This window comes from Pinus tabuliformis, chromosome 9 (genome assembly GCF_031772625.1).
Source record: "Pinus tabuliformis cultivar Carrire ecotype Pingquan chromosome 9, CPIR1, whole genome shotgun sequence".
NCBI classification, from domain to species: domain Eukaryota; kingdom Viridiplantae; phylum Streptophyta; class Pinopsida; order Pinales; family Pinaceae; genus Pinus; species Pinus tabuliformis.
Genome location: NC_142307.1, coordinates 1,609,238,878 through 1,609,260,943, shown reverse-complemented (window position 1 = coordinate 1,609,260,943; position 22,066 = coordinate 1,609,238,878). Strand labels below are relative to the sequence as shown.

The window sequence follows — 22,066 nt, the reverse complement described above, 5'->3', positions numbered from 1 at the left end:
TGTTGCAGGGATGGTTGCCTTATGTGGAGGAGTCGACATCATGGTTGATGATGGTCTTGGTGGAGAGCTACCGAGATGGTATGTTGTCGAGGACAACAACGATTTCAAGTGGAGGAGGATGTAAGGCCTTCGTGACTCGGGCAGGCACGCGACGGGCGGGCGCTCCTTGCACGACGGGCGGGCGCTCCGTGCACGACGAGCCGGCGGACGATGCGACGGGCGGGCGCTCTTATGCGACGATCATCCGACACTTGTGCGACGATATGCGACAAAAGAATGCGACGATATGTGGGAGCACGAACACTTAGTGCGAAAATGAAAGGAGAGCGAAAGGCTTTATACCACGATTTGGTGAGGCTTGCACGATGGGCAAAGCCGACTTGTATTTGATGTTATATGGGCGTTATAACATGGTTTATGGGGTTGGCCTTAAGGCTGACACCCCTTCACACTTGAGCAAGCATGCGTATATATACATGAACGCAGAGCTCATTTGGAGACAACAACTTCGCATCTCTCTTCTACGACTTGGATAGGGGTAAAAGGGAAGGCGCAGAAGTAAGTAGAGTGCGCATAACTCATGCGCTCTACCGTAGAAGTGCGCAGTTTTACCGGGAGTCGAGTGTAGGTGCAGAGGTACGGTTTTGAGGTGGATTTGTGCAGAACTTAAAGGAGGAGTTCTTGGTGTCTCGGGTGAGCACCCTCCTACCGTATGAGGTTGGCACATGTATTGTAAAGGCTGTCTATGCCTTGGTTGTAAATATTTCTAAGTATAGACTTGGAGTTTTGCCAAGTATACTTGATGATGTATTATTGAAGAACTGTTATAATATATTATTGTCGGGCAGACTTTACCGGGAGTTGCCCCTCCCTTTATACTTGTGTGCAATTGTTATTGTTCTTGGTTAATTGCATTTGGATAATGAATGAGTATGGGCTTCATTAAGTATAAAGGATAAATGCATTTTACTTGGTTGCGAAACACAAACTAAGTAAGGACAAGTGAATTAGGCGTAGTCCATGTGCACGAGTATTGTTAAAAAGAAAGTGTTCGGTGGTGCCGCACCTCGCCGGCATGGTTGAAAGACTACCGTAGGCTTGGGGGCGTGACAGCGCCCCTCGTGTAGGCGCCACCCGGGCCGCCCGCGCCCTCGCCCGGCTGGCAAGGCGATTCCCGGAACCGCCCTGCCTGCCGGGCGAGGGCGCGGGCGGCCCGGGTGGCGCCTGCACGAGGGCGCCCCCCCTCATGCAGGCGCCACCCGGGCCGCCCGCGCCCTCGCCCGGCGGCAGGGCGATTCCCAGAATCGCCCTGCCTACCGAGCGAGGGCGCGGGCGGCCCGATGACGCCCTCGTGCAAGCGCCACCCGATTCATCTGATTCTTCGTAGTAGAGAAAAGAACTAGCCATAGATAATGACAATGAATGAAGATAAATTGAGACCTTAGATTGATTACATAGGATGGCATGAATATTCAATAAGTGAGCATTCATTGGTGGGTTAGGCCAAAATAACAACAAAAGGTACAACATCCCTCACTACATGTCCTGGCACCTTTGAGTCCATAGCCACTTTTAATATAAATAGTTAAAGGATATTGCTAAGGTTGTTTGTTTTCTCTATTATTGATAAATTTGAGATTTGGTGGTTTTGACTTTGTACTATTTAAATTTTAGCACATGTTGGACCAATATGAGGTGTTCTAACATGATTTATTGAATTATCTTTATATTTTCTTCATTTCGTCCTTAATTCATTTAAAAGTAGAGTTTGTATAACATATTTCATCACATTATGTGATTCCATGTGTGCTTGAATTTTGTTCACAAGATTCGTCGTGTAGTGAATCAGAGTTCCATTACATTGTTTTTTCCTTTTCTACTTTAAAAAAATTATTTATTGCATGGCTTTTGATAAGTTTTAGCAACTTTGATCAAACCCAATTGAAATCTTTAGTTATTTTAATATATTAGCAATGAAAACCCTAAATTGAATCTTTAAGGTTTTTTGAAAATTGCAACTAAGAGCTACATAATAATGGTTTTAATAATCTAAGGTTTAAAATTTTTCTTTTAATAATGTTCAATAAGATTTACTTTTAGGGCTTTAATAAATAGGACTTAAAGACTTAGTTTTATTAATGTTTAATAAGATTTTCCCTTAATAATATTTCGTAAATCTATTTAAGTTTTATTAGGGTTTAATAATGTAGAATTTAAAGATTTGTTTTAAATTTTCTATATTTGTAAATTTTAAATTGCATATTTACAATCTTATATAGAGGGTTGCCCATTACATAATTATAAATAGTTATATCAATGTTACTAGTTTTGAAAGTGGAAAATGATTTCAATCTACATACATCAACCACTTTTGTGATTGTGCTAATATTATAAACAAATTCAATAAATTATCATGCATTTGAATATAATTATTTTATCTTATTTTTATGTATGCCCAAATGTATGATCTATTAAAATTCATTTCTTTCAAAATTCAATGTTTGTCCTCTGTTTTGAAACCTACATGGGTTCTTAATTTGATTTTATAAAAAATTCTCTCATGATTTGTAAAAATCTGGCCAAAATGATGAGTCGTCAGCATTGATGTTCACTAAAATTTCAGGACTTTGAAAGGAACAAATTGATTTGCTTGGAAAATATAATGATTTCAAATGCCACCTATCTCTTCTTTTATCTCTGTTTTTTCGCAAGAAATTGCCATTCAGATTTCAATATGACATCCATATTACATGATAGTTGCTGCTGCTACATCATGTATGCCGAATATTCTTTTTTTTTCTGCATACACAACTACCTGACTTCTCAAACACACATACTAACTATTCAAGTTGCCTTCTCGTTTGCCAGTCTAGTTAAATGTTGGTGTCTGGCTAATGTTGAGTTTAATAGTTGAGATTAGGTGGAGTTGGTGTCGACCAGGGGTTAAATTTGACGCCCGTCTGCCCGTTTTTAGGTCTTTTATCCGTAAAATACGTTCTCATTTCAAATATTCACGTCAGCGGTAACTTGCTATTAATTTTTAAAACCGTCAATTTGACGGGCATGTTTGTAAATGAAAAGTTTTAAGTTTTTTTTAATAATTTTTTGATATATATATATATAACATCCAAGTCGGGATCAGTAATAGGGATAAATAGTGAAGACTGAACTTTGAAGTGACCGTAGACTGTAAGTTGGCTCACTGGCTGTACTAGTAGGCTGTAAGTTGGCGGCCCGCGGGCGGCGGGGGCAAGTTGCAACGGCCGTTACCCAGAGTCTAGAGACTACAAATGCGTGACGCGTCACGCGTCCACCAACTTTCACGAATGGAAATAAATTCTGAGCCTGGAGCATTTACCACTGGTGACTGTTCCGCCGCCCGCGTGTTCAAGTCTTAAGATATGGAAAGATATCATATGGAAACAGGGAACTTAATTAACAAGTTACAAGCCTCTTACAAGGTGAATCGGAAATTGGCGGGGATTGATGGCGTTAAAGTCGACGTTATTCATGTTCGTGCCTCATTTTATCAATTTTATTTTACCTTTTTTTCATAATCTATTTGACATTAAAGTCAATTGTATGTAATTAACCCGCTATCTTATTTTATTTACAGGTCCTGGAGCTACTGTGCCAAGAGCTGGGCGGTCGGGTTGATCTAAATAAAGCCTATTTCGAGGGTTTGAGCGCTTCTATGCGCAAGCACTTTAATGGAAATGGAGTTATCGCCAGCATGGAGCATGGCAGCGATTTCGTCTACCTCGACACAGACCAGATCTGCGTAGGCCGAGTTGGTAAGCCATCTTAAAACCTCGCATTTTTTTTATCAACAGACAATTTTCTCATGGATAAAGCGTGCTCTGCCAATCTTTTACACACGTTGTCGTAAGAAGCTACAATTTCGCTTTTTCCAAAAGTCTGGAAAGAAATTTTTACAGTAAAGAGTGTTTCATCATTTTTATATTTTAGAAATGTATTCTACAATTTTTTACATTTTGAAAAATTTTGACCACCAAAAACAAAAAAAAACAAAATCCCATGATAAGGAAACTTAACACACACCCACTTAAATTTAAATTTCATAGGAAAGTATTTAGTTTAGAGTTTCTTTCATTGTATAACTACATACCTATTTTTAATTATTTATGGGAATTTTGGTGGAATTTAAAAAGATTTTGACTATTGAGTCTGCAGCATGCGTTGGATATTGTTTCATTATGTAGAAAAGCTGGATTTTGATGAAACTCTGTATATGTCTATTAATTTTTTATTCAAATAAATATATTAATCTTCAAGATTAACTTAATCTCCTGATTTGGGCTTAGATAAATTTATTGGTTAATATTTTTTATAATAAAATAGAGCTGTAATCAAAATGACGACCTCCAGTATCTAAAATTTTGGGTTATTGTACAGGGGACGACTTCTGTTAGCTTTATCATTTTTTTGGTGGGTCTCAATAACTTATTTCAGTTAGCTTTATCATTTTTTTGAAATATTCCTAAATTTAAAATAGTTATTAGCTTCAATTAATATACAACAAATTTATGAGGCTAGCCCCTGCCCCAACTCAGCCTAGTGAGCCTACCAAAGAGAGAAAACGATGCCATAAAACTTTAAAAGCAGTACTCACCAATTAAAGTTATGTTTTTCTTGGTTGTTTAAGATTTATTTTTCATATAAAAATGAATTTAATTTTGAAAAACCTAAAGCATATAATATATACAAAATTCAGAAATCAAATTTGGAATGTCAACAAATTTATACTAGAAAACCACCCAGTAGTAGAACAATGAGACCTAGGTAGACTATGGCAAAATTTATAAACAATTACACCAAATTATCAGAACTTATCTTAAATTAATATATTCTGAATACTGATACACTTAACTCATAATAACCTTAAGTAAACAACATCTCCATAAAATGACAGGGATTATAAAATATAGGATTAAGTAGGGTTAAGATAACTCCAAACAGAGGCACACCCCATAGTCACCTAATTTGCCAAAACTGTCCAGGAATAGAACCTGGTTCTAATTCCCTGCAATATTATGTGACTCTGTCAGGCGATCAATCTGCATTTTGATTACCATCTTAAACGATCATCAATTTTGTTGTCTGGAATTAAAACAATTTGTTTTTATTACAGAGATTGCATGCTTGCAGAAATCTTCTCAACACATAAATCTCTTGTTATTATTACAGAGATTGCATGCTTGCAGAAATCTTCTCAACACATTAATAAGAAGAGATTTCAATTAAATTTATATGATAATGATTTCTTGTTTTCGTTTTCTTAAACGGTGGGAAACCTATCAGATTTGAGCAGTTAATCTGGCCCAGGAGAAGCAATTTAATGATTTTTATTTATAAATTAAAAAATAATTAATTTAATTAATTTAAAATTAATAATATTTAAACTAAATAAAATAATTTTTTAAATTTGGAAGAGAGATTGAAGCATCCTTGGTACTACCATAACCGCCGAGTAAATGCCCCTCCCGAAGTTGTCATCCTCTGTGAAAAAGCCGCATACAATTGGCAAGGATTCATGATCAGCAGGTCTCAAAACAAAGTGTAGCAATGAGACTTGAACCGAATTGTACAACAAAAAATGAAAAATTTGAACAATTATGAGTACAATTTGAAATTAGATAAAACTTGTACAAATAAATTTTAAAAGTCATATGATGGGCAGTTTAAAAATAAAAACGTCATAGAAAAATTCCTTGACGGGTAGGGTCACCCGTCAAATTTAACCCCTGGTGTCGACACTCCGGACAAATCACACACTGAAAAAATTGAATTCCTGTTGGCCAGTCTAATCAATGTTTTTGCCTGACAATTCACACTGAAAAAATGAATTCCTGTTGGCCAGTCTAATCAATGTTATTGCCTGGTTAATGTTCATTTGACTAGCTGAGAATAGGCCGAGTTGGTATCAACACGAGGTACAAATATATTCTTACAAATTGACAATTATAAATCATTTTTCTTAAAACACGTATGAATTTAGTTTCCATAAAATATTTACATTACTTTTGTAATGCACAACATATTTATATTAATCGCCATTAAATCTTAAATATAATTATACAATTCTTCTAAATGTTCCTGCCCCTTTTCATACATAACTATTGCGTTAACCGAAGCATTTTTACATTCATGCATTACCCATTATCCAGCTGACAAACCTGTATCAAAACCTTATAAATTTGGCCTCCCTTGATTCAGAGAAGATGAATTTCTGCCCGACTCTCCAACAATACAGTTTTCTATTCTCAAATGTATAGCTGAAATTTTGGGGATTCTATCAGAGTGCCTTCATATTCTAACTTCACGTGCCTACATAGTCCACTTATTAGGGGATATCGATGTTTTGCAAAACTAATTGATCATGTTTGGATTGCCCATATAGAGCATCTGAACTTTGAATAATAGTTTTAAGGCGGGCTCCATTTCACACAGCGTCCATCGCACTACATTTATATTTGATATCTCATTCAGAATGCCAGATATTATTACTGAAACATGAAATAATAATCGTGCAACCTCAAAATTCCTTTTCACGTGCATGGCAAATGTCACTAGAACAGCAGGTTTTTGTAATGCAAACTTGGAACCAATAGTTCCCTGAACAAGTACAAGAGTATAAAGGTTGACGACATAAAATTCAAATATTTTTGCAGAATTATTTCATCTGGGGCCTTGGCTCCTCGAATTGTCATACATCTAAAATTCCTATGAAATGTAGCCATCAGCTTACTGAAGCAACGCATTCTTACCTTAAATATAATGTATTTGCAATTTTAATTTTTTTATTTTGAGCAGACAGGGTTCAGGACCACACAGTGGAAGTCGAATCGGTAATCAGAAATTCAGTCGATAACTAATACCAGAATACTCCCAGATAAGAAACATAGGATTCATTGAGTTATAATAATTTTGTCCAAAATATATAACCAATACAAGGTTATCCAGTGCAACACGGCAGAAGTGCCGACAACAATTTCAAGAAGTCGTTGGCCTCAACGGGCATGTATCTCTCCATCGGGCTGTTATTGCTCACATCCTTTAAGTGGTACTGAATTTCATGTGCAGCTTTATGGTCCATGTGTCCTTTATTCTTATTTTATTCAGCCCAACAAAAAATCACCTATACCATAGGTTGAGGTGTTAAAGGCTCAGTTCTCCAAATGGAAGCATAATGGGAATTGAAGTGAGAAATGATTGGTCAAGCTTGCCTTGGCACAATCACCGAAACAAGCCCACTTTGTTATTACTACAACATATTGGGAATCATACCCAAATGAAAAAAATTATTTGTTTACAAACACATAAGAGGATATAAATAGAGATACAAATGTATACATATCATGTAGGAACACTGTAAGATTCTAAAAATCCCTGTGCTAAAGTAACCTGATGTAAATTGTATTAGTCGACAAGTAGCTGGACTTTGGTGAATGCCTCTAAATATGATGTCGTGAACCATGAACATAGTTGGCTTCTGAAACACAAATACATCACGACTTTATGATTCTCTGTTTGGAGCAACGAGAATAAGAAGCCGGAAAGGAAAATCAGGAAACTCTTTGCTAAAATCCAAAAGAAGGACAACATTTATACTAGGGCTTCCACTATTAGAGACTCTTGTTTGGGTGTGATGCATCATTGACTTTTCATATAAAAATGCTTGAAATACTGAATGGTGTTAATTTTTCATGGATTTATCCAGAATTAACAATAGCCAACCCAGATGTAAAAGGACCTGATTTGAAATGAGGATTGGATGGAAAAACAAATAGCTGTGTACTTGCTGGAGGAGGATGGAAACTAGCTGAGTACCGAGTAGCAGTAAGATTGACTTGTGGTAACTGCAACAGACCAGAAGCTAAAGGAACAAGCTTGTAAGACAGTATATGGCTAGAATAAGGTAAAATAGAAATCGTGTCACTATGAGCTCCAGACACAAGGAAGCTCTGTGAATCAACTAAAGAAAATCTAACTTCTTGCAGACACGTGGTCTCATTTTGTATTTTCAAAGCAAGTGTGAAGGGTGCCCCAAATAAAGCATGAGAAGGGCACTCCAGACTGACAATTAATGGAGGTTTCTCCACTCTTACAGACGAAAGCTTTACTTGCGTTGTTGTCACTCTTGGGGAATCAATAGTTACTTCAGGCTGAAAATGAGAAACATCCCTTGCTTTTTCCTGTGAGAATAACTTCATAGATTCCATATCCCTTTTCCATCTAATGCAAACAGTCCCTACACCAAGTGCTGAAGACGTGACAGATGGGCGCACTGAAAAGATCTGTTTGTATGCTTCATTTGGCATCAGTAAAAACGAAAAATCAGATTCTGTTATACTTCCCCTTTCAGCTTCAGACTCTGCATGACAATGTTCCAAATCAGCTGTTGCAACAGAAAGCGATCCAGCATAAGTTTCTCCAGCCTGCCTTACAGAGCATGAAGAGCCATCCTCCTCCTCAACAGTTATTGATATCAATCTTAAGGGAACTTCGGTAAAATTTCTTGCTGTTACCACAAGTACATTGGCTTCATTTAAAGCCAATGAAACGTCTAAATCAGAAGATGTTTTGTTTTTAACATTTTCCAGTAACAGAGAATCTCGTCTAAAAGGTGTCATATATCTGTGGCTGACATTGATAGGAATCCTACCCTCTAACTGTAAGCTCTTATGCACATGGATTTTTTGAGAAGCTTGGTATCCAAGTGAAACAAATAAAGTTACCAGCTTTGGTTTGTGCCACTTAATGAATAACTGAGTAGACCATGAAGTGCCTACATCTATAAACGGGACTGCCAGAATACCAGAACACCTCTGAAAATTTTCTTCATCTCTTGTCACTCTTTCTAATTGTTCTCCATTGCTTTGTACTATCAGAAGCTCCACATGATATGACTGCAAGGAAGTTGATGTTGTCTCCCGCGGACTTGCCATTGAACTTACTTTTGAATCAACTATATTTATCTTCAATTCCCCAGCATGGATAGCATGGCCTTTGGAATTGACAAGAACAGAGACTGGGAATAGTTCCCCAACAAATCCAGGCCCTGATGCACTTAACACAACATCAACCAAAGGCTCTGGATCCTCTACTTGGATAACCTTCTGTCCAAATAAAGAAAGACTGCCATCCCTCATTGGCAGTGTTTCCAGTCTATCTTCAAACTTCCAGAGTGGCAGGTCCTCCCTTGATGCTGGACTTTCAGCTCTGCAACAGATGGTTGAGTGTTGTCCTATCTGTGCAATTACTGACAAGCATTCCAATTTACCGCTAAGACCTGCAAAATCGTTACATCCATCTATTATCTGGATCAGGGTACAAAGCAGAACAAATAGCCATTGTGACAAGTGTCACGATAGCAGTCCAAGTTATTATTAATTTTACATCTTCATATGCAGTTTCATCTACTTGATAAAAATACGGCACAAAGCTGAGTAGAAGTCTTCATACCTGCATTGACATTAAACGATAATCTCTTCCATTTGTTTGGTTCCAGCTCCAGATCTGGAACTGTTTCAATCCTGAGACTTCTAGTTTTGGGAGTATTTACTGAGGCTTGTCTCTTTTCACTTATAACAAGAAAATTACAAGGCAACTGATTGAATTGAATTTCCAGCTCATTAATTTCCATGGGTAGTGGTAAATGAGTTAGTAATGACAAAGTGAAGGATGTCATCCCCCCAGGTTTCACAACTTGCTCATGAAACGCGACATAAGCCAAAAGAACTGCTCTCAAAGGACTGACAAGATCAATTTCTAGAAATATTGGCCCAGACTCTGTCACGGAGAGGCAACTCGTTCCTTCCTGGGCTGGTATATCAGAGATTGTTCCTTGCAAAATTCCAATCACTTCTTTGTGTATCTTAGCTCTTTGGGAGTACAAAAATGGACCAGCGGGTGCATCTTCATTTTGAAAGGTGTTAGCTTCCAACTCTAAATCTGATAATATTGGCAAAGCTGCCATCTCAAGAGAATACTCTATGTATTCTTTCAGCAAAGACAGTTTTCTTGCACATTCTTTCAGGGAGCCCAAACATACCCAGAGCAATGTTACCCAGGCTTCTTGCCTGTATAATCCCGCCACACTGTCAAAAAGCCTCTTCGCATTTACATACTCCCTAGCAGCAAAATATTCCTGGCCCATCTCACTACCGATACAGTAAACCATTCTACCAGATTTAGCCAGTTTATATTGCTCATAAGCTTTCATAAGTAGATCAATCACAGCATGAGAATGTTGAAATATTTTTTCCTCTGCAATGAAATGCCCCAAATACTCTGCTTGAGTAGGACTAGGACACACAGTACACCAAAGTAAATCAGTGATCTGAATTTTCATAACCTGAACACATTGCATACAGACAGTTACCATGTTTGCGACTTTGATATATGTATAAACAAAGAATCACCTTCTCATGCTGCCATCCTCAAGTAATTGTGGATATTGCCCCACATAGAGAGGTACACCTAGTGCCTCGGATGAACTTTGAAATATGTCCACTGCATTTTGAGAAGCTTCAGACATGTTGTCTAAAGCAAACTTGAAGCTGTTTCTCCTCTTTCTCGTATAATGTGCTGCTAACTGGAATATACACAAAGTTACGTTAAAGGATTGCCCCTTGCCTCTGAAGAATCCAATAACAAGTAACTATATAAAGGATTAGTCAAGAGAAATAAAACCTCAACAAAGGAGACTCACTTATAGAATATTGAAGTCACAAGGACAGACAAATCTTGATCATGAAAGACATTGTCGAAAGAATAAAAGACTTAACAAAAAATCACCAAGGGTTGCAAAAGATTCATTATTAAGAAATCCACAAACCTGGTAGTAGTATGCCGGTTGTTGTTCCAATTCAGTGACAACTGATCCAGGAATCCCTGATGTAGGAGGTTGAAGTATGGAAGTTCCGAGAGAACTTGCTTGAAGTAACTCTGCAAATACAATACACTGTCTGCTAACCCATTCCCAGTGAAGAAATGCAGTGTTGTGTGGCCCTATCAATTGCATGTACCACGCCATATGCTGCCTAAACCATTTTATTGCTTCTACTCCTTTTCCACCATGCATCAATAATGTTGAAACTTTGAAGTGTAGTTGTTCTGCAACCACTTTGATCTCAACTAAACGTTGGATTGGCAGAAACTCAGCTGGAGTATTAATTATCTGGACATCACAACCAGCAGTTAAAACATTCATAATATAGTTGGGATAGAGGAAACACGGGATACTATTATGGAGATAAAAAATGCCTATAGCAATCCCTGATCTCTGTAAAAGACAATAACAGAAAATCTTTCATTTCCCTATTTTCATGGCCGAGATACATTCATGAAAATATATCAATCAACATGGAAATGAAAGGAGTAGACTAGGCTTTCGCCACAGGAAAACCACTGAAGATAATAGTAGTGTAAATCAACATTGACTCACATAGCTGTCAATGATATATATTCAACTATAATGAACGATGATGTATAAATATTAGAAAGGTAAACACCCTAAGGTCCTTGTCTGACAGAACATCATGATATGACATCTGTAGAAAATTTAAGGTCTGCTGTAGCCCCTCTGGTTTCAGTTTGTTCTGCATATCATTGTTTAATGCCCAACCCCATGGTTCATTTCACAGTTAAACATGAATATAAAATTCAACATAAACACTGCTAGGCTACCACTACTTTTGCCTTTCACTTTCAGCTGATAAAATAAATTTAGCAAGCACACACAATAAATGAACACTGATATTTTTGGTCAATCTCTAACTCTGGAAAAACCCCCGTGGAGAAAACCAGTCTAGAAGAGGACTTTTATTGCTTTTCTCAGAGAATTAACTACAGCATTAAAAACTCATCAAGGGTACTTATCTCTCCCTTGAATATTGTGCCAGTCCTTGATGTTTAATCACAGTCCAGCAAGCATAGCTCTGGAATATGAGTCACTGACAGACTCTCTGCTCAGAAACTTATGTCACAGGTTCAGCATTCAGTGCCTAGAGTTTTGGGCCACTTTCCCAGATTTTCCAGCATAGAAACGTGTGCCACTTTCAAGCACTCAGACCTTGATTCTCGTGCCTGTCAGTCCAACAAACCCTCCTCGGATTTTGTGCCTTAGGCTGACAAGTTATCCCCTCGAAAACTGTGCAGGCACAGCCTCGAAAAACATGTTGATACTGTCTAGAAACCCGCACTGACAGTCCTGACCTCTCTGCCTTGTAACTCGGGTTGTCAGACCTGACTCCCTTGATTTCCGGGCCTGCTAGTCTGCCTTTTCTGCCAGGGAATTCGCACTGTAACCTCTGCCAGTAACTTGGGTTGCATGCCACAACCTCAGCCTTGAAACTCGGGCCTGAGATTGGTCTTTTCCTTGTTGTAGTTTCTCTCCTTGGCAAATGGTTGTCTCAGCTTCTTCACCTCTCCTCCTCCTCAGCAGAGGCTATCTGCCTCCTCTTGTAGAAGCTATCTCAGCCTCCTCTTCTCTCCTCTTCTCCAACTCCAAACTTAAAAATGAGATCTCTCCTTTGCTTTTTCTCCTTTTATAGTCTCCTTAATGATGGGAAACCCTATCCCTAAGATCAAGGGCTGAGATTAGAACTCAGCTCTCCCTAATCAAGGGTGGAGATCTAATCTCCCATGTACCCCCTTTTTATGTCTCCATCTTCATTAGTGACTTCCCCTGGTCACTTTATTAAGTTGTACCTTGTACCATTTTCCACATAAAGTCACTTTAAAAACATAAAGTAACTTTAATAACATAAAGTACTATGTACTTTTTGTACCTTATAAAATGACTGAAATTCACATGACTTTATTAACTCATAAAGTCACCCACTAAAAAGGTGTTTCATGTGTTTTCCTAGGCCAAAGGCAAAATACATTAGGAAACACCTCCTTTGTAACCTTTTATCTCAACACTCCCTCTTACCTAGGAAGGTGTTTCTCATCACTCCCATCTTATCCCTAAAGTAGACATCCTTGCCTCTTGGCACCAAGCTACGATCCACACTTGTTGGTCTGACCATGGAGTTATCTCCAAGCACCACCTCCAATCTACATCATCCTCTGTAAGACTCATAAAGTGCTCTCTCACTCCAGTCATCGTATGAAGCTCCACTGTCTACAAACCAGACGCTGGAAGATGTAACTCTAGTGGCAAGACTCACCGCTAAAGCAAACTTTGTATCAAACTTGGTGGAAAACTCATCCACCTTGGTTGAAGATGCAAGCAGCAATGCCCTTCTTCTTCTCCATCTTATTGGGACACTGAAAGGCATAATGACCCATCTTATGACAAGCAAAGCATCTCACTTTGCTCATGTCCTTCTCAAACTCCTATTCTCCCTTCTGCTGCTTGGCCCCACTAGAAGAACCCTTCTTGGCCTTCTTCTTGCCCTTAGATGCAAGGGCAACATTCTCCTCCTCATCCCCACCACCATGCTCACTGTCACTCTTGGCATTCCTCCTGGTCTCCTCTTGGATGAAATCATTCCACATCGTGCTCCAATCAGGAAAATGCTCTCTGGCAACAATGCCATCTATGAATCCATCCCACTGCTTGGGAAAACCATCCAATGTCGTCTTGACCAATTAGTCCTCAGGGATAATCTCTCCCACTGCAACCAACTCATCTCTCACCTTTGTGATCTTGGTAAAGTATGAGTTCATTGTGTTAGTCTTGGTCATCTTGGTGTTTTTCAGTTTCTCACTTAACACCATCTTCATGTTCTCATTGTTGCTTTGGTAAAGTTTTAACAGGGAATCTCACATCTCATAGGCATATTTCTTCCCCGATACATGAGGTATAATGTGGTCTTTGATTGCATCTAGAAGGATCATCTTAGCCTTCACATTGATTATAAAGGTAACCCACTTTATAAATAAAAGGTGAAGTTTAATATCACTAAGCTTAGGAACAAGTACAGAAAAGAAGTGGTACATGGATGAAGATATATTTGATAATATGTAAATGTAATTTATGATGATCTTTTAAACTTTTGAACAATGAACATTAAATACAATAATATGCCATATGATAGTAGATTGCAAGTCATAGCTCATTTTGTACTTCGTACTATGTAGTGTGCTTTCTAATTTTGGTGACGTTGTGGATGATTAAAAGTTTAAACAAAAACTTGATGATATGTTGAATGTTGTAATAATCATTGATGATGATGACAATGTTTATGCTGAATTGATGATGATGATTTGTTTATGTTGAATTCATGATGATGATTATGTATGTTTAAATATAGAATTTAGATTCTGAAAGATGAATCGTAATATGAAATTTTATTGTCTTATATATATATATATATTGTTGATTTGGGGTAGCATCAGATGTGCTCTGGCCATGAAAATTGGTGGAGAGGCTAAAGCACATGAGATCTCCAAGACCCAGAGAAATGGTTTGGACAGATTGTACCCAGCTTGGGAGATATTAAAATAATTAATATTTTTAATGGAGTTCCTAAGTCTAAATTTATGAAAAATAAAATATTAATGGGTATTAATATAAAACTGGGTTAGAAGGTTCCAAAAGTCATGGATCAAGCCAAATCTAATCTTAGCCGTAGATTAGAGATTTAATCTCGGTCGTTGAAGGACAAATGAGAAAAGTATAAGAGGAGGCTTGAGGGTTAGTTGGAGAACACACCAGAGTGATCAGTCATTCATTTTGCTAGAGCGGGGTTACTAAGCAAAATTGAATTAGTGATCAACAGCGAGGGGCAGTGAGTATGAGGCAGAGAGGCAGAGACGATATTGGGAGACTAGCGCAGAAGCAGAGAGCAAGAGCAGCAGCCAGTCCAGGCTATGCAGAGCCCAGCAGAGACAGCGCAGAGAGCCAAAGGGGCTGTGTCATCCACACAGAGGCTGCGCAGTGCCTCAAAGGGCTGATGTAGAGGGTCCTAGAGCTGACGCAGGTCAGCAAGAGGTTGACGCAGAGGCCAAAAGGGCCAGTGCTGAGCTTGAATTGTGTCGGAGAGGGTTTCGTGGGACAGGTTTTCTGAATACCTGTTTCCGAATATAGAGGTATTGTTTTCGGATGAGTCGGGTAGGCACCTAGTTGTACTCAGATAGACTGCATGATAATATAACCCTTTAAATAGATGCACCAGTTTTGTCGCATATTGTTTTTCGGGGATATTTGTCCAAAAACAACGCTGTCACTTGTGTGCTTGTTTTCTTTCAGTTGATGATCTGTAGATGTTGTGACTGTATTGTGTTTATTTCGGTATTTAAATGTATTAAATAACTTGTTCGAATTTAAATAAGTAGAATAAATAAACCAGTAGAATACAGATTAATTTCCTAACGGTTAGACTTAGAAAATTCAACATGGTATCATAGCGTGGTTGCAAATCACAAGAAAACTGAAGGCATCAGCTTAACAGAGCATTTTCAGCAGATTCAACTAGCCCGAGTGACAGAGCTAATCCTTGCAGAAAACGACAGAGAAAGGAGGGACGCAGAGGGACTGCATCATCAGTCTGGGCCAGAGAGATGCAGCGCAGAGGCTGAGGAGGGCAAAAACAGGCTCACACAGAGCCACGCAAAGGCCAGGTGGGCTGATGCAGTTGGATGAGGAAGTTGTTTTGCCGGTGCCAAGATTGCGCAGAGCCAAGAGGCTCAATCCTTCAGTTGCTGGGGCATAGGAGGCTGTGGGTGGTTTGTAGAGCGAAGCTAGTGGTACTGTGGTTAGAATAGTACCTAACAGGGCAAGACCAAGGTGGAGGGAGTTGATGCTGAGGTGGATTTCTAGCCAAGGAATTCGGATCAATGTTGCAGTTGCACAGACGATCAGAATGGGGCAACTTAACGTTGGCAAAAGGATTTCCAGGAGGGAAATCGGGACTCAGAGGAAGTCCAGAAGAGAACTTCCAGACGGGAAGTAGAGATACTCGGAGGAGTGGAACTGAGAACTTCCAGACAGGAAGTAGAGAGACTCAACAGGAGTGGAACCGAGAACTTCCAGGCGGAAAGTAGAGAGACTCGGAGGAGTCGACAAGAAGAGCAACGAGATGGTCGTGAATGGGCTGAGAGATCAGGACAGGCTGGACGGAGCCTCCAACTTTGTGGTCTGGAAGGCCAAGATCTTGTCCATTCTAGATAGACATCGTATCAAGGGCTTCGCCTTGAGAGTGATGGCTATCCCAGTTGACCCGGTAGCAAATGATAGGTACGAGGAGGCAATGGCCAAGGAAAAGTGCATCATCCTTGATGGCGTCAAGGATCATGTGGTACCACATATTACCGAGAAGGAAACGACAAAGGAGATGTGGGACAACACTTTGAAGACAATGTACCAACATACTTTCGTGTAGAGGAAGATGCTCCTGGAGAATCAGCTAAGGTCATACCAGATGCAGAAGGGAGAGCATATAGATGTCTTCCTCAGTCAGTTGAAGGAGATCTGTGACTAGCTAACTTCCATAGGGGCCACGCCTGATGAGGAATTGATGGTAAGGACTGCACTTAATGCAGTGTCCGAGGATTGGGAGATATTTGTCCAGAGCATATTGGGCAGGATGAGTCTTCCGGATTGGGAAGAACCGTGGGTGGTTCTTCGTCAAGAAGATATCAAATAGCTGACCAAGGCGGGGAATAGTGACAAAGGGGTCAAGATCAAGAAGGAGGAGGAAGAGGATGTGGCTTTGGCATCTGCGGTAAAACAGGAGAAGAGAAAGAAGAAAGACCTCTCCAAGGTCAAATGCTTCCATTGTGGGGAACTAGGTCACTATGCAAATCAATGTCTTAGGAAGAAGAGTAAGGGAGAGGCTTCTGACTCGAAGGCAGCGCGAGCAAGGGCAGAGAAAGAAGTCGAAGAGGATGATGATTGTGCCATGAGTGCTCATGTGCCACTTGAGGAGAAGTGGGGAGACATCGAGTTGTAGTCAAGAGGACTACAGGCAATGAGGGGCAGGATCCTTGAGGTACCCAACCTCTTGGATTATACCTTGCTACGGGAACCCCGAGAAGAGAGAAGCAAGACTGGCGGATGTGGGTAGAGACAGATGTAGATGGAGCGACTGAGACTGCTACAGTGCACGAGTCCCCGGACAGCGCGAGGCTAGCAGGCTGCAACAGTGTGAGAGGAACGGGAGTGTTGCACCAGTGCAGGATGGCACAAAGAGGTGTGTAATGGTGCGAGATGCAAGGAGTTGTTGCAGCAGCGTAGAGGTCAGCAAAGGGAGCACTTGTTAGCGGCAGAAAGAGCTTCAGCATCGGGAGTGTTTCTAGCCTGACAGGGATGTCAGAAGTTGGGTGGATCAGTTACTTACTTCTCAGTAACTAAGTTACAGTGCAGTAGCAGTATGCAGTAGCATGATGAGAAGGGGACGCAGTGCAAATGCAATGTTGGGAGGATGGACCAGCAGTAGCACAGATGCAGAGGGAGTTGTCATACGGATGTAGCAGTGGCAGTGGCAGGGCCATGGGAAGCAGTACAGTATGCAGCAGTGCAGAGGATGTTGGGCGACGAGGCCTAGCATCAGCACAGGTACTGGTGCCGGATAATCAACGTGATGCTCAGTGAGGAGTATTATTAGAGCACATTGCTCGCTAAGAGGGAGTGTTGATTTGGGGTAGCATCGGATGTGCTCTAGCCATGAAAATTGGTGGAGAGGCTAAAGCACATGAGATCTCCAAGACCCAGAAATGGTTTGGACAGATTGTACCCGGCTTGGGAGATATTAAAATCAGTGTTGATAATATCGGTATCGGGAAAATATCGGCGAGGGTCCGGAAAATATCTTATCGGAAATATCGGCGAAAATATCGGCAAAATATCGGCAAATATCGGCAAGCATAAAAAATGCATAATATATTCATTTTTTTTCAGATTTCTAAACATATAAAGCAATAACAACATGAACTAAACACATTGGCACATAAATATGAAGAAAACACTGATATATATGATGTCAAATAGAAATGATACATCAAACTTCAAAGGCGATACCAAATCCCGCTGATCCCTGATAGTGATAAATTGATAATTGTCCAATCAAGGACTCAAACAAAAATTAAAATAACATCACACATAGTGATAAATTGATAATTGTCCAATCAAGGACTCAAACAAAAATTAAAAGTCTAGAAATTAAGCATTTACAAGGCCGAAATCCTTATGTTAATGAGCAAGGTTCCGAGATCAAGTATTGAAGTCTGAAATCTATATTAAAATCTGAACAGTATCTCATTTCAGAAATCTGAGAACTTCAGAAGTCTGTACATTTTTATGGGTAATCAATTCAAGGAATAGAATATCTCATTATGGACTAAAAGAAGCCTTTTTCAAGCCCGCATAAAATTTACTTGTTGACTGATCAGGACCAAATTGTTTGAAAGCCTTATAAGCCTAGCTGAAAGGTCAAAAATTTGAAGCCACAGTCTCTTATGAAAAGGTACCAAGACTTCTGTTGAGAAAGGACAAAAATCTATGCACATATATCATATATGTATAAGAAATAGGCCTCAATAGTCACATAAAGCCGACCTGGAAGGACCATACAAAAACAAAGGTATGTGTAACTTGTTCATTTGTAAAGAACGTGATTCTTAGAAAATTAGTTGATTAACTCCTAGATAGTACATAATACATATGAAAAATCTCACTTGCTTCCGCTTGTCTAGGTCCCTAGGATTTGTAAATACTAATTTTCGATGGATCCAATGGAGTACAGGATCTCAGATACCTCTGAAATCTCGGTGGTGATTACAGTAAGTAATTACAAACTAGTAACAGTCGATTAAGATCTGTTCTGGTGAGTTGGTCATTGTAATATCCAAGGTGGTTTAGAATTTAGATATTGGTTGCCTAATATAAAATGAAACCTTAAGTGAAAATCTACATGAAAATATGGAAGCAGTCTTGTTGCTTGTGTCAAAGTGACATAACCCAGCTCAGAAAAGGAAGGCATAGAATAACTCAATCTCATAATTAATACAATGTAACCTTCTCACTGTCTCAGTGGTAAGTTGGTAACAGTCTCGAGTCTTGACATAGCTGTGACAATGAAGCTCTTGGTACAAGGAGAACACAGTCACAGTCTCGGTGAAAATCTCAGTGTAGGAAGAAAACATAGTTCTAGTCTCGGTGATGAAGATGATCTCAGGGATCCCACAGTAGCACACACAGTGAAAACATTAACAAAGTGACGGGAAAAGCAAAACACTATAACCATTTTATAACCCGATTAAACCTAACCCGCGATATTTACAGTCGTAGCGCGATATTTATGAAAATATCGCCGAAATTTCGGAAATCTCGCGAGAATTTAAAAACATGAAAATATCGCGCTATTTTCCAGCCGAAATTTCGTTTTCACCAAAATCGCGCGATATTTACGAATATCGCCGAAATATCGGCGATATTATCAACACTGATTAAAATAACTAATATTTTTAATGGAGTTCCTAAGTCTAAACTTAGGAAAAAAAAATATTAATGGGTATTAATATAAAACTGGGTTAGAAGGTTCCAAAAGTCATGGATCAACAAAATCTAATCTTAGCCATTGATTAGAGATTTAATCTCAGTCGTTGAAAGACCAACAAGAAAAGTATAAGAGGAGGCTTGAGAGTTAGTTGGAGAACACACCAGAGTGATCAGTCATTCATTTTGCTAGAGCGGGGTTGCTAAGCAAAGTTGAATCAGTGATCAGCAGCAAGGGGTAGTGAGTACAAGGCAGAGAGGCAGAGACAATACTAGGAGACCAGCGCAGAAGCAGAGAGACCGAGAGCAGCAGCCAGTCCAGGCTACGTAGAGCCCAGCAGAGACGGCGCAAAGGGCTAGAGGGACTGCGTCATCCACGCAGAGGCCGCTGGGGTCACGCAGAGGGTCCCAGAGGCTGCGCAGTGCCTCAGAGGGCTGACGCAGAGGGTCCTTGGGCTGATGCAGGTCAGCAGGAGGCTGACGCAAAGGCTAGAAGGGCTAGCATTGAGCTTCAATTGTGTCAGAGAGGGTTTTGTGGGACAGGTTTTCTGAATACCTATTTCCAAATATAGAGGTATTGTTGTCGTGTATTTTTCTCTATTGGGTAAGCCGGTTAGGAACCCAGTTGTACTCAGATAGACTGTATAATAATACAACCCTCTGAATAGTTGCACCGGTTTTCCCACATTGGGTTTTTCCGGGGACATTTATCCAAAAACAATGGTGTCATGTGTGTGCTTGTTTTCTTTCAGTTGATGATCTATAGATGTTGTGACTGTATTGTGTTTATTTCGGTATTTAAATGTATTAAATAACTTGTTCAAATTTAAACAAGTAGAATAAATAAACCAACAGAATACAGATTAATTTTCTAACGGTTAGACTTAGAAAATTCAACATATATATATGTCATTTCCTTGCCATATCGTATCTGGATTTTTTAAAAATTTGTCATATCTGTTTCAAACCCTGTATCTGTATTTGTTTCAGTGCAACTTAGTAAAAAAACCCTTGTGGGAAAAATCAGTCTAGGAGAGGATTTTTATTGCTTTGCTCAGAGAATTAATTACAACATTAAAAACTCATCAAGGGTACTTATCTCTCCCTTGAATATCATGCCATTGTCCTTGAAGTTTGTGCACAATCCAACAATCACAACTTTAGAATGCATGCCACTAATAGATCAAAAACTCGTATCATAGGTCTAGCATTAACTACCTAGAATTCCGGGCCACTTTCCAGATTTTCTAGCACAAAATTGCGTGCCACTTTACAACACTCACACCTTGATTCTCGTGCCTTCTATTCTAGCAAACCTTCCTCAAATTTTGTGCCTCAAGCTGACAATTTATCTCCTCAAAATCTATGCAAACACTACCTCGAAAAACACATTGATACTGTCCAGAAACCCACGTTGACAGTTCTTACTTCTTTGCGTTGTAACTCAAGTTGTTAGACCTAACTGTCCCTTGATTTTTGGGCTTGCTAGTCTGCCTTTTCTACCTGGGAATTCGCACTAGAACCTCTACCAATGACTTCGGTTCTGTGCCACAACCTCAACCTTGAAACTCAGGCCTAAGATTGGTCTTCTCCTTGCTATAGTTTCTTTCCTTAACGAATGGGGTTCTCAGCCTCTTCACCTCTCCTCCTCAACAGAGGCTATCTCAACCTCCTTGCTATCTTAGTCTCCTCTTGTAGAAGCTATCTCAGCCTCCTTGAGTAGAAGCTATCTCAACCTCTTCTCCTCTCCTCTTCTCCAACTCTACACTTTTATGAATGAGATCTCTCCTTTGCCTTTTCTCCTTTTTTAGTCTCCTTAATGATGGGAAACCCTATCCCTAAGATCAAGGGTTGAGATTAGATCTTAGCTCTCCTTGATCAAGGGTGGTGATCTAATCTCCCATTGACCCCCTTTTCATGTCTCCCCCTTCATTAATGACTTCCCCTAGTCACTTTATTAAGTTGTTGTACCTTGTACTTTTTTTCCACATAAAGTCACTTTAAAAACATAAACTAACTTTAACAATATAAAGTACTATGTACCTTTTGTACCTTATAAAGTGACTAAAAGAAAAGTAGAAAAAGTTGACTTCGGGAATAAATTGGCAAGGGTCCGAAAATTGAAAAAGTCATTTAAATTGGGAGGTTTTTGAAAAAATCGGCAAAAACTTGGCAAAATTTAAAAAGTAAATTTTTATTTATTTATTTATTTTTATTTTTTATTTTTTATTTTTCTTTTTAACATCTACAGTATCAACAACATCAGATAAATGTATTGCACATAAATATGAAAAGAAAGCTAATGTATAAGATGTATAAGAAATCTAGTGCTACATCACATATCAATAGTGAATCAAATTCTAAATCCTAAATCCTGACTTAGTCTCAAGAGTCAAAATATCAACAAAAAATATAATAAATGTATATCATGATTTATCATCATGAGTCATATGCATGTCATAAACTAATCAATCACTAAGTTCATCTGCCCCTTTTACGGGAATAGGGAATGGATTTGCCTTTTCCTTTATAGAAAGAAGGCACTATCCTTGGGGCTATAAATAGACTTTGTCATCCTCTAGAAGCAAAAATAGG

General features: G+C 39.2%; 1 protein-coding gene across 1 annotated transcript in view; it reads right to left on the bottom strand.

Moving 5' to 3' along the window:
- Positions 1–7,179: 7,179 nt before the first annotated feature.
- LOC149154942 (uncharacterized) overlaps positions 7,180–22,066 on the bottom strand; it is a 172,401-nt gene continuing 157,514 nt past the window's right edge. Inside the window, exons 8-11 of the mRNA XM_089444265.1 lie at positions 10,862–11,203; positions 10,446–10,618; positions 9,487–10,328; positions 7,180–9,313 (exon numbers count right to left, since the gene is read on the bottom strand). Of these exons, the coding sequence (XP_089300391.1) occupies positions 7,734–9,313; positions 9,487–10,328; positions 10,446–10,618; positions 10,862–11,203 (2,937 nt within the window). The 3' untranslated portion in view covers positions 7,180–7,733. The remainder of the gene's footprint in view (positions 9,314–9,486; positions 10,329–10,445; positions 10,619–10,861; positions 11,204–22,066) is intronic.